General features: G+C 36.9%; 2 protein-coding genes across 2 annotated transcripts; one reads left to right on the top strand and one right to left on the bottom strand.

Moving 5' to 3' along the window:
* Positions 1-677: 677 nt before the first annotated feature.
* On the bottom strand, positions 678-3,048 carry LOC124848597 (Tetratricopeptide repeat (TPR)-like superfamily protein). The gene has a single exon (XM_047326314.2). It carries the CDS (start codon positions 3,046-3,048, stop codon positions 1,027-1,029), a length of 2,022 nt encoding a protein of 673 aa, XP_047182270.1. The 3' UTR covers positions 678-1,026.
* Positions 3,049-3,809: 761 nt separating this feature from the next.
* Positions 3,810-9,962, top strand: LOC124848587 (Pentatricopeptide repeat (PPR) superfamily protein). Its single transcript, XM_088112301.1, has 2 exons — positions 3,810-4,079; positions 4,237-9,962. Exon 2 carries the CDS (start codon positions 4,331-4,333, stop codon positions 6,653-6,655), a length of 2,325 nt encoding a protein of 774 aa, XP_087968427.1. The 5' UTR covers positions 3,810-4,079; positions 4,237-4,330; the 3' UTR covers positions 6,656-9,962.
* The last annotated feature ends 3,379 nt before the right edge of the window (positions 9,963-13,341 follow it).

The raw sequence follows: 13,341 nt of genomic DNA, 5'->3' as shown, positions 1-13,341 counted from the left end.
CTATTTTGCTGTCCAGATTTTGGTTTTATACGTAATTTTGCTTTTTTAGAGTATTTCTTCTAAATACTTTCATTTGCATTGCTAAAATCATTCAAACGTGTTCCAAGCATTAGCATTGCATAATCCACATTTTATCGAACAGTTTCATTTCCATTGTTTTAGTATTTTACTGCATCTTTTATTCAGATATTAGGTTTCAATTGAAGATCCATTCATTGTCTGTAGTTTTTTTATTTATTTTATTTTCCACCAAATTATTCGTTTTAGACTAGGTTAGGATAATACAAATACTTATTCAAATAGGATTTCTTTAGATTGACACTCATGACCTTATGCTATATTAGGAAGATTTTGGATTATTGTATGAACTTTATTGCGACTATACAGTTCATCAAGGTTCCTCCTACAAAAATAATTTGGATCAGTTTGGACATAATTTACTCTATTTATAATCAAATTATGCCACAAAAGTAGATTTTAACTTTCAAAAGTTTGTTTCAATTTAAGTCCATATTTTCTTCTTCTATAAATAGTTACAAGAAGATTTATCTAAATTGGTCATTATTTTGAAAGCAAGTAAAGGCTTTAAGAGAGCCAGAGCCAATAGGAATATATACCTTTGTCATCTAATTTTAGAACAGCATTATCCCTAAAGCGTGGCCAATGCAAAATTGTAATCTTCAAATAACCTGGTGACATTGTAATGAATAAGAACAACAATGGTTCTGCCTTATCTTGCAAGACGAATCAATCACAACTAGAATACATTGTCCTGCATCAAAAAAGATTTTTCTTTGTTGTTACAATCATATAGGAAGCTAACTAGTACCATTTCCAATTTGTAACAATGGAGTGTGATGATGTTGGAAAATCCATCTCCCTCTACAACATTTATTCCCTCCTTCTATCCAAGTTCTTGTTCCTCCTATGTACCAAACAACTAAGAAATAAGAGAATTATCCATCATCATATATAGAAACCTTTGAATTTGCAGTTCTCTCCAACTATAATCAGCCTGAAGTAGCTTCACCAATAATCGCAACAAGAGCATGTACCATCCTTAAAATGGTGGAATCGATTGGTGTCCCTGACTACAATTTCACGTTGAACTATCTTAGAGATAAGCTTGACAGCAATATGACAATCTCCACAAACACGGAGGTTTTTGGTAATTCTGATTGGAGATTCACGGGTATTCAAAATAGCAAACACAATTGCTAACTTCTCGCTGTGAACAGCTAGATGGCATTCTTTATCCTCCTCCTCCACGTCATGAAGAGCAGAATCAATCTCAGGGACGTATCCTAACTCTTTCATCTTCCCAACCAGCACACTCAGCTCATCATATATCTCCTTTGACTGTGGGTGTGACGTGTCACCCGCAAGAAAGGTGTGGACCTGATTATTGAGCTCAACATTGCTGATCCCAGGTCTTTTTCGAATTTTTCTTCTCTTCATTAGTGATCGAGTAGCTGTTACTTCTGTCCATCTACCAGCCTTTGCATAAATATTTGATAGCAACACATAGTAGCCAGATTCCTCAGGAGCCAACTGAAGAAGTTTGTCAGCAGCTACAAGCCCAATATCCATGTTGGAGTACACCCGACAGGAGCTAAGCAGTGTTCCCCAAATTCTTTCATTAGGCTCCATTGGCATCTGTTTGATGAAATTATAGGCCTCATCTAATCGTCCAGATCGTCCTAAAAGATCCACCAAACAAGAAAAGTGTTCAATTCTTGGTGTTATTCCATAATCGTCTGTCATCTGCTTAAAGTAAAGCTTCCCTTCATTGTATAATCCTGAATGGCTACAGGCTGAGATAATTGCGACAAAGGCAATGGAATCTGGACTTTGACCTGAATTTAGCATTTCAGTGAAGAGTGCCACAGCATTATAGCCTTTTCCAGTCATACCATAGGCAGATATCAATGAAGTCCAAGATGCAACGTCACGAAACTTCATTCTGTCAAACACTCTTCTTGCATCTTCTAGACATCCACATCTAGCATACATGTCTATCAATGAATTCTCCAGAAGCAAATTTGGACATAGATTCTTCCTCTCAACATATTCATGAATCCTCCTTCCTAACAACAAAGCTGAAAGATCGCCACATGCTGGAAGTACACTAGCACAAGTGATTGCATCTGGTTCCACTTCACATTTCTCCATTTGTAAATATAGATCAACAGCTTTTTCAGGCATTGAGTTTTTCATATACGTAGTTATCATCACATTCCATGAGACCAAATTTTTCTTCTCCAAATTCACAAACATCTGCTTAACATATGAAATAATTTCTGATGAAGTGTCAGTTACTGCTGGCAGGAGACTAGCCATTGTACCGGCATCCGGTTTATGCCTTAGAGACTCCATTTCTCGGCAAATCTGTAGCGCATCATCAAACCGCTTATTCTGAACATATCCAGCAACCATTGAGTTCCATGAAACAACATCTCTGCTAGGCATTTCACCAAGAACACGCCGTGCCTCTAGCAAGCAACCACACTTACCGTACAACGCAATAAGACCATTTCCAACAAATAAATTCAAGTCAAACCCAACCTTAAATACAACTCCGTGAAGTTGAAACCCGATTCTCGGATTGTCAGAGCAAGAGCAAGCCTTCAAAACACAAGGGTAAGTATAGTTATCAGGACTAAATCCACCATCAACCATGTCCCTGAAAACAAGCAATGCATCATTGTACCGATGGTTATTCACATAACTTCTGATCATGACATTATAGAAAATAACATTCCTCTCAGGAATTCCATCAAACACCTTGCGTGCCAATCCAGGTTCTCCGCAGGCAGCATAGGCTCGCATGAGTTTGATTCCCAGAGATGGGTTTTCATGAAAACTGAGATTAAAAGCCTTCGAATGCACATTTTTCAACGTTTTAATATCTGGGTATTGGTCTAACGCTTTGCCCAGAAGTTCCAAAACAAGAACTGGGTTTCGTGAGGACCCCGATGATTTTCTAATTGAGGAAACCAAGGCCTGTAACTTGGGAAATTGGTGAGTCAACGGAGCAATTGGTTTCATGAATTGAAACTGTTACTATTGTTATGTTAAAAATGAGAGGAACAGAGGGAAGAAGAGCAAAGGATTTACAAGTTCAAGAGAGTCACTTTCTTTTCTGAAATGGACATAACGCATGTTCAGGTATTCCTCACAGTTAGTAAAGATTGACCATAGAATGTGTTACATGGTTAAAAACAAGAACTTTTCTCTCTTATTAGAAGATGGAGAATGATGGTGTGCATTTTAAGAAGGAAAATGCTGTGTTGACAGTATGGAAGATGAGGCAAATATTGCTCAGGTGACAAAGGTTAGAAAGGTAATATGGATTCACATTTAAATATTTCTAAATGTTCTAGGGTTGGGAGGCAGAAGAATAGATTGGTTAGGAGAAGGAGATGGAGGGAGAGAGAAGTGACGGTGTTGTTGAAGGCATGGTCCTGCCGTGTTCGGAGGAGTCCAATCCTTGGTAGTGGCGGTTTGGGAACGACCATTTGAGGGTGTCGAAACCTTGGCAGTGGCGTTGTGGAAACCTTCATTTGACCAGAAATATAGTTGGAGAGTGAATCATTGGTCACCGTCACCGTCACCGTAAGGGTGATCATCGGAGAGTATGTTTTCTTTTGGGGTTCAGTTACTTCCTATAAATCTCAAACCATTTGGAAAAGTCCATGATCTTTAATATTCTTTGCCTGTCATTATCTTCGCTCTTTGCTGAATATTTGGCTGGCCTTTTTGGTTTTTTTTTAAGTAATCTTTTCAAGAACACGTTGATTTGGCTTTCATAGTGATCGGGTTTAGATATCAATTATTAAACATTTTACTCTCTCTCTTTAACCTTATTACACTATTATCGCTATATACTAGAAATATTATTTTTCTTATATTTGCAGTGCAGTTAACAACTTGAATTGAACGGTGTGCTTTACTTTTCCTCCGTGTTCAATCAAGTCCTACCGCTTCATTTCTTTTTCAATCACAAGAGATCAAGAGTTTCAATCACTGTCAGTCTCATGAGAGGAAGAGAGGGAAGAAGAGCAATGGATCTATAATTGGTTTTCAATCAAAATCTTTCCTTATACATTAGGGAAATTTGAATTTTTCTTCAGTCTAATTGCCATTTGAAATGAAATTAAAGAAAAAATGTTTGTCTGATTCTGAGGTTTGAATTCTAAAAGTGTAACAGTTTTTTTGTGACTTATTTGTTGACAGTAAAAGGAGCAGGAGCATAGATTTATATTTATTGCAGCAAAGGGATGGTCTTCCTTTGAGGTTTGGTAATTTTGCAACCAAAGGAGAGATTTGGATGGACAAAAGCAAGAGTTTGAATTTGGCAAATCTAGTGCAACTCTGCGTCACCAACAAAGATCTTTTAGCCGGCAAGGTTCTTCACGCTCGACTTTTCCGTCTCCGTCTTTTCTCTGACACCTTTCTCTCCAACCACTTCATCGAACTTTATTCAAAGTGTGATGAAATTGCCTCCGCCCACAATGTGTTCGACAATATACCTCACAAAAATATCTTTTCCTGGAACGCCATTTTGGCTGCATATTGCAAAACCCGCAACTTGCAACGCGCGTGCCGTCTGTTCCTGCAAATGCCTCAGAGGAACACCGTCTCACTGAACACCTTAATCAGCACAATGGTCAGGTGTGGCTATGAACGCCAAGCAGTGGATACCTACGATTCGATGATGCTGGATGGAATTAAACCCTCCCACATAACGTTCGCTACTGTTTTTAGTGCTTGTGGTACTTTGTTGGATGCGGACTGTGGCAGGAGAAATCATGGGTTTGTGGTCAAGGTTGGTCTTGAAAGTAATATATATGTCGTTAATGCTCTTTTGTGCATGTATGCTAAGTGTAGGCTTAATGTGGATGCGCTTCGTGTTTTTAGGGACATTCCTGAGCCTAATGAGGTTACTTTCACCACCATGATAGGGGCATTAGCTCAGACAGATCAATTCAAGGAAGCTTTGGAGTTGTTTAGACTCATGTTGAGAAAAAGGGTTCCTGTTGATTCTGTCTCCTTGTCCAGCATATTGGGTGTCTGTGCGAAAGGGGAAAGGGACATCGGTCTCTGTCATGGTCTCTCATGTAATGCACAAGGAAAACAAATGCACACAATGTCAATTAAACTGGGATTTGATAGAGACCTCCATTTATGCAACTCTTTGCTTGATATGTATGCGAAAATTGGGGATATGGACAGTGCTGAGATGGTTTTTGTTAATTTGAATCAGCACAGTAATGTTTCTTGGAATATAATGATAGCTGGGTATGGGAATAGATGTAACAGTGAGAAAGCGGCAGAGTATCTTCATAGAATGCAGTGTGATGGATATGAACCAGATGATGTTACATATATTAATATGCTGACAGCGTGTGTCAAGTCTGGGGATGTAAGAATCGGGCGTCTAATATTTGACTGCATGCCATGCCCAAATTTGGCTTCATGGAATGCTATACTCTCAGTCTATAATCAAATTGCGGACCATAGAGAGGCAATTGAACTGTTTAGAAAAATGCAGTTTCAATGCCAACATCCTGATCGGACTACTTTGGCCATTATTCTCAGTTCATGTGCTGAACTTAGACTTCTTGAGGTTGGAAAAGAGGTTCATGCTGCAGCTCAAAAGTTTGGATTTTATGATGATGTCTACGTTGCCAGTAGCCTTATTAATATGTACTCCAAGTGTGGGAAAATGGAGTTGTGTGAGCATGTGTTCCGTAAACTGCCTGAACTAGATATTGTATGTTGGAACTCAATGTTAGCAGGGTTCTCAATCAATGCTCTTGAACAAGATGCCTTGTCTTTGTTCAAACAGATGCGATCACTTGGCTTCTTCCCATCTGAGTTTTCTTTTGCTACCATAGTGAGCTCTTGTGCAAATATTTCTTCCTTGTTTCAAGGTCAACTGTTTCATGCTCAGATCATAAAAGATGGTTTTCTAGATGACATATTTGTGGGGAGTTCTCTAATAGAAATGTATTGTAAATGTGGTGATGTGCATGGGGCCAGATGTATTTTTGATGTGATGCCTGGTAAAAATACCGTTACCTGGAATGAAATGATACACGGTTATGCACAAAATGGAGATGGTCGTAGTGCTCTGTGCCTTTATAATGAAATGGTTTCATATGGTGAGAAACCTGATGATATTACTTTTGTTGCTGTTTTAACTGCTTGTAGCCACTCGTCTTTGGTTGATGAAGGACTTGAAATATTCAATGTCATGCTGCCAAAATTTGGAGTGGTGCCAAAGTTGGATCATTACACTTGCATTATAGATTGTCTGAGTCGAGCAGGGAGATTTCATGAAGTAGAAGTCTTTTTAGATACCATGCCATGTAAAGATGATGCAGTTGTATGGGAGGTTGTGTTAAGTTCATGCCGTATTCATGCTAACTTAACCTTAGCAAAAAGAGCTGCTGAGGAACTCTATCGACTGGACCCCCAAAATGCTGCTTCATATGTGCTTCTTGCCAACACGTACTCTTCTTTGGGAAGATGGGATGATGCACGTGTTGTAAGGGATATGATGAGTGATAAAAAGGTCCCTAAGGATCCCGGTTATAGTAGGAGTGTGTGCAAGAGTGATACACAAATGATTCTTGAAAACAAACAATAATCTCATTATGATGGTTGTTGAAATCAAAGCACCTCTGCAGAGACCTCGATCATTTATACAAAAGGGACCTTGTGTTCTACTGGAAGATCGATGATACTTCCCATGACAACGCTTTTATGACTATCAGTTGCTTATTAAACTGGAGACTGATGTCGTCTGAGTGACATTCCCTCTGAAAATTTTCATGGAGAACATCGGCCACACGGTTTAGGAAGCTGGGACTTGAAATTAATAGTATTAGAGCTTGAGGAGTCTATTCTTGCAGGATTTGTTATCTTCTAGGCTATAGTATTATTGGTAATTTGCACCTTTCACGTCACTGGTGAAGGAAACTACGCTGGCGCCTGTTGTTGCGGTAGGTGGGTTGGATGGGTATTGATTTATAACAAGGAGAGAATTTGGTGTTTTCTTTCGTTGGCTTAAACATCAAACAGGTAGACATGTTAGGTTGTGCCCTCTTTAGTCTCCAATTATGTGGGTGCCCTCTTTCAATTTTTTTATCTAATTTTTAGAGGTGCATTTTACACACTATACTCGCATTAGCTAAAAGTTTTCTCTTTCAAACATATACAAATATCCTACCTTTTTTCATTAAAGAAAGAACCTTAACAGTCAAGAAACAAAAAGAAACTAATAGTAAAACCCAATGGTTGAATAATCAGCCAACAAGGGATACATAAAAAAGGGAGGAGGGAAGTAAGAATTTTGTTGTCCATAATTTTTCGGTTGTGTTGACCGTACTTGTGCTCATTTGGTTGGATCTGTCATACTGAGATGGAGTTGTTGCAAGCACTGTGGGGTGTAGCTGCGAAGACTTTAACGCCTAAATCAGTGATGGGCAAGGTAAAACTGTTTAATGATGAATTGAAACGGGCCCCGCGAAGGTGACAAATGAACATTGATGGGGTAGATAGGTGAAATGCGTGGATCGATTTTTGTCATCTTGTCATATATTGTTAGAAGATCTGTTGTGGATTAGTCAGGTGTCTTTTTGTAAGCAACATACATGTGTGTCAATGGATATTGTGTGATTTCAGAAATTAGGAGACAAGTGGGTTAGTGGAGGGATGAGCCAAGCATGAAGTTGGGATCAACAAGAGCTCTGATGGAATGGGTGCTCTCTAGAATTGAATCCAAAATAGTTGCCAGTCAACTGTTTGGGCAGTCCGAGGAGTTACTTAGAGGATTAGTTAATCGAGGTAATGGCCCTTCAGGGATTTCAAATGCCTTCAGGGCACTCAAATCCAACCACTAAAAGCAACAAAGACAGAAGAATCGTTTGGGAGTGCGAGAGTGAACTGAAGGTCAGCCTCCAAAATGCGAGATTAAGCTAAGAATGAATGGGTCTGAGTAAGTTTAGAATGAGCGTGATTAAGAATATGGGTTTGCGAAGGTGGCGAAGGTGGCTGGAGAAGGTAGAAAAGGAGACAAGAGAAGGTGGTCGAGAAGGTGTGTATGTGGAGGGCCAAATAAAACCTAAGGTTAAGAGGTGAAATAAAAAATATAATATCTAGAATTTCTTTGTTTACAGACAGATAAAGGAGGTGAATTCAGTTCTAATTTTTTTGGTGATTTTTGCGTGAACCAAGGTACACAAAGATAATTGGCAGCAACTTATACTCTGAAGCAGAATGGAGTTGCTGAGAAAAAAAACAGAATCATCATGAACATGGTTCGGTCAATGCTAATAGGGACACGTGTTCCTAAAGTATTTTGGCCAAAAACAACAGGATGGTGTGTTCATGTTCTTAATAGGAGCCCCACAACAGTAGTGCAGGACAAAACCCTCGAGGAAGCTTGGAGTGGAATAAAGCTTTCTGTTAAGGTGCTTGGGTGTATAACTCATGTACATACATCAGATCAACAGCAAGTCAAATTGGATGACAAGAGTAAAAGGTGTGTTCTCATTGGAATGAGTGATGAATCCAAGGCTTATAGACTGTTGGACCTAACCACTCAAAAAAACATCAGAGATGTTATATTTGAAGAAGAAAAAGGCTGGGATTAGGAGCAGCATGACAAAAACCAGTCAACACCCTTTAAGTTGGGGTAAAATAACAGCACATGACAGTGACACCGAGGAGGAAACTGAACAAAATGGAGTACAACTTTCAGGGTAGCAGACAGAAGAAAATCTGAATGAATACTAAAGTTAACACTGATCAAAATGAGTCTCATCTTCCAATAGTTGATAATTCAGTTAAAGGGAGGATTAGAAGATGTAGAAGAGAACCAATTTGGATGATTGGTTATGGAAAGGGAGAAGGTCTATTTGATGAAGATGCAATGATGGTGATAGAAGATGATCCAGTGACATTTGAAGAAGCTGCCAAAACTTGGCGAGATGCAATGGAGAGAGAGATTGAGGCCATAAAAAAGAACAAAACATGAAATTTAACACTTAGGACTTATTGGATTTATAACTAAGACCCATAAAAGTAGTCTCACCAGAGTAAAAATAGTCTTTCTACATTAATCTCCTATCTGGGCATACTTTGTATCTCTTTTTGGTGACCCATCTTAGACTAATAATTAATGAACAACAATCGATCGAAGAGTTGAAAGAAACTTTCTACTATATCCTCTTCAAATCGATTCACATTGAAATTGTCTAACACATGTAAACTATAATCCAAAATTTTGCACTTCCCAACAAAATCCTGGGAGGACCATAGAAATCCTCAAATTCAAATAAAAGACAAGTACTGTTGATTTCTATGTGATCCCCACCATCATTGCCGTTGTCCTGCTTGTTCAATATCATAAAACATCAACTTCACCCTTTTTCTTCTCATTCCTTTTTTCTATGCATCAACACAATGAAGCATAATAAAGGTTATACTATTCTCATGGCCCTGTTGCTAACTTCCATTGGAATCAAGTATGAAGGCTCCATCAACAATCACTTCCAGCATTCAAGTGCGGCAAAGATGATTTTTGTCACAGCTATGTGTTGCCATGTCCTTGCATCCAGTGCTGATATGAGCATGCCAACTACTCTTTTCATATTCCACGTGTCTGGAATGTGGATGTGAAACACTGATGTGGATTCTGGTGGATGAGTTTCTATGGCGGTGTGGCACCAACGTGCTTCTCTTATCGGTGGCCTCATTATGCTTCATCAACTACAAACACCTTATTCACCTCATTCGAGGCAGAAACGGTCACGTGCCAAATTCGGAAGCACAAGAATGTCAGATGTAACACAAAACTTGGGAAGTTCAGTTTCTGCGGATAATGCTTTTGCTTTTATATGTTGTGCTATTGGTCTATATTTGAAGAATGATATACTCGAGTAGTTCTTTTACATTTTTCATACAAAGATTATAATCTTGCCGTAGAAAGTCTGTTAATAATACACAATGTTTAAAAGATAATATTCCAACACAGGAACATATTCCAACATTTGAAGCACAAGAACCTCGGATATAATAAGACTAAGATGTGCAGACATGGATATGCTGCATGTTCAAGTTGAGTTTATGCAAAAAGCTTCTTATAGGGAGTGCTAAAGAGACCAATTGTCACTAATTTGGGTTGACATTTTTAGCACAACCACCTGGCAGGCCGAAGGCGGAATGGATGGATGGAAGGAAGTTTCTTCCTTTACCTTCGTAAGCTTCTTCTACACCAAATAAACCTCACATTCATATTAGATTATCTGAAAGTTTTTATTTCACAAAAATGATTTTTGGATTATACAACCTTTTCTAGAAAAATAATGGTTTTTGAATTAAAAAATTTAAAATTCATATTAACTTCTAAATTGTGTAATATGAAATGGACAAAATGATAAATTTCTTTTATGGAGGTGCAGGAAGAAACTTATATGGTGCATGGAGAAATTGTCTTAATAGAATTCTTAACCTATCTGAGCATAGTGGACCAACGACACACCGACTTTAAACACACTAGATTGGCTCGATTTGTTTTTTTTTTTTTTATCTTTGATTTTGATATGTTCTATACTTTCAGTCCTCCCTATTTTGGTTCTACGGCCGTTAACCTGTCAAAAATTGAACAGAATAGATTTACCAATATATAAAAGCCGACTAAAAATCTTAATTCACCCCGACGGCCGTCCGAATGCCAAAGGACAGCCATTCGACTAATGGTTTGATCCACCAATTTTTTTAATTTTGTATTTCTAAATATATATACATACATGTGTGTATATATATATATATATATATATATATATATATATATATATATATATATATATATATTCAAACCACACTTACTTATATCAATATTTTCTAAAATATAATTAATTAATTTAATTACTATAATAAAATAAATTAAAATAATTATTACATGTTAAATTATTCTATTATAAATAATATTAAAATTTAATTTGTAAATGTTAATAATTTAAATTACAATATTATTTTAAGTAATATAATACAAAAGAAATAATTTTTTAAATGATTTTTTATTTTAATTTTTAATTAAAAAAATGGATTAGTAGGTCGAGTTTCTAACATGGTGAAAACTCTCATTCGTCGAACTCATTTTGCCATCTGTCATAGCTACTTCAGGATCGTTGAAAATAAAAATCATATAATGAAACTAAACATGTGGGAAGACAGGTTAAAAGAAAGTACGATTCTCATATACTTAAAAACTATATGGTTAGATACATCATAGGGAAAGTTATACTAGATCAAAACTTTGATGTGGAATGTTTAAGGATTATTCTCTAAATTGGAAACCAACACACAATCCGTAGTAATTTGCTATATAGCCTATTTGATTCATGATTCGCTCTCTCCTTGATCGGAAAGTTGAACAATTTTATTATACTTTTTTTCTGTGTGAGGATTGTGATGATCTTGATATGGGTACCCTATTGCCATAATTATGCTATCTCATGATGAAGTTCAATTTGAAGTGTTCTGATGTATAATTACTGGAGTTTTCATCTGAACAATAGATGGATTAGTTTGACATTTTGCATGTCAAATGCTTATGCATAGAAGCAATACAGTGTATCCTTTAATCTATTTTTCTATGACAATTTGAATATACCATTATGTCTTTTGTCCATATCTTTATTCTCAAATTTTAAAGCTCAATTACATTGTTATTGTGGTGTTATACTTAATTTCGATTATACGTTTAGATCTGTTTTTTTTATTTATAAGAGAATACTTATGCTCTACCTAATCAATATTATATTAATCTAATAATAATGCAATGGTAAGAGAATCATGATGGAAAATCTCGGGAGCTTTATCAGTGACTGATGGTTGTGGAGCTTGCATTCTAGCTAGTCATAAAGATAAAAAAGTGCAAAATGAAGGGGAAAAACCAAAGAGAAATAACACATAATACATCAACTTCACCCTTTTTCTTCTCATTCATTTTCTCTATGCTACAACACAATGAAGCATAATAAAGCTTATACTATTGTCATGGCCCTCTTCTTAACATGCATTGGAATAAGTATGAAGTTACAGTAACAATCCCTTCCAACATTCAAGTCCCATTAAGATTATTTTTGTTACAGCAAGCAATGTGTTGTCATGTCCTTGCATCGACTGCTGAAATGAGCATGCCAAACTCTTTTCTTTGTCATAGAAAAGATAATAAAAACCACAAACAAAGATTTTTTGAGACGTGTAGATCACTCTCTTTAAGAATTTATTTGTGGTGTATTGTGCAAATCTTCCAAGATACAACATGAACATCCCATAAATTTCTGAGGATCTCAGAACTAGCAAGGAACTCTAAAAAGAGTAGAAAATAAAACCAGGATATTTTTAGGAAAGAAAAGGAGAGAGGATGAAACTAAGAGGAAAGAAGAATGAGAGAAAATGTTATGTGTTTTGGAAGAGCAAAAGAATGCACTATTTATAGAGTAAAATAAAAGATGGGAAAAGGCCATGGTTCAAATATGGTAAAAGCTGCCTCTGGAGTTTGCACCTTACGTCGTGATCAAAATCGTTCACAAAATCTACATCTCGATCCTTGGGGAAAGAGAAATTTGATCGTGTAGAGAATAAACACTCATCATGCAATGTTCTTCCGTTGCTTTAAAAAAAACTAGTTTGCAATACAAGTTTATAATAATTCCCCACATATCGCAAAAGATGAGAAGGAAAGATTGAAAGAAAGAAGAAAAGAATTTTCCTGGGTTTCATAAGATGTAATGCATGAGAGAAGGTATAGCAAGCTATATGAATTAGTCCTAAATCGAGAAACTTAACACACAATGTGGTTAGTATAACAAGCTATATGAACCAAGGAAACTTGACGTGTGTTAAAGGTCTATCAATGACAATACACCCCCACAATCATTGATGTTATCACTGTATTGCACTCACTAGACCATGCGCGTGCCTGGTATTCATGAGTTCTCTAGAGATCTTGCAAAAATCTCATGCAAGCAGCCCCGCTTGACCCTCATATAGGAGTAGGAGTTCTTGTCCATCTCGACATCTTTTTTATTTAAAACACAAACACATTAGTGAAAATAATCATACAAACATCATAATCACACAACAAAGCTAGTTGAACTCACTGATCGAGGTCGTACCAGAGTCAAATTAATATGCAATTAACTACAGTATAGACTAGGAAGTGACTCCTGGGTCGTCTTTCAAGGACCAATGTGTGGTTCAGGAATTGGGTCAAACACATGGTGGAGGGTTTTTGAAGGTGGTTTCGTGACTTGAATTTAA

Source organism: Vigna umbellata, chromosome 4, assembly GCF_029865625.1.
Source record: "Vigna umbellata cultivar VRB3 chromosome 4, Vumbellata_1.0, whole genome shotgun sequence".
NCBI lineage: Eukaryota > Viridiplantae > Streptophyta > Magnoliopsida > Fabales > Fabaceae > Vigna > Vigna umbellata.
Note: the sequence above shows the minus strand (reverse complement) of the source record. Positions and strands in the feature narration are given on the sequence as shown.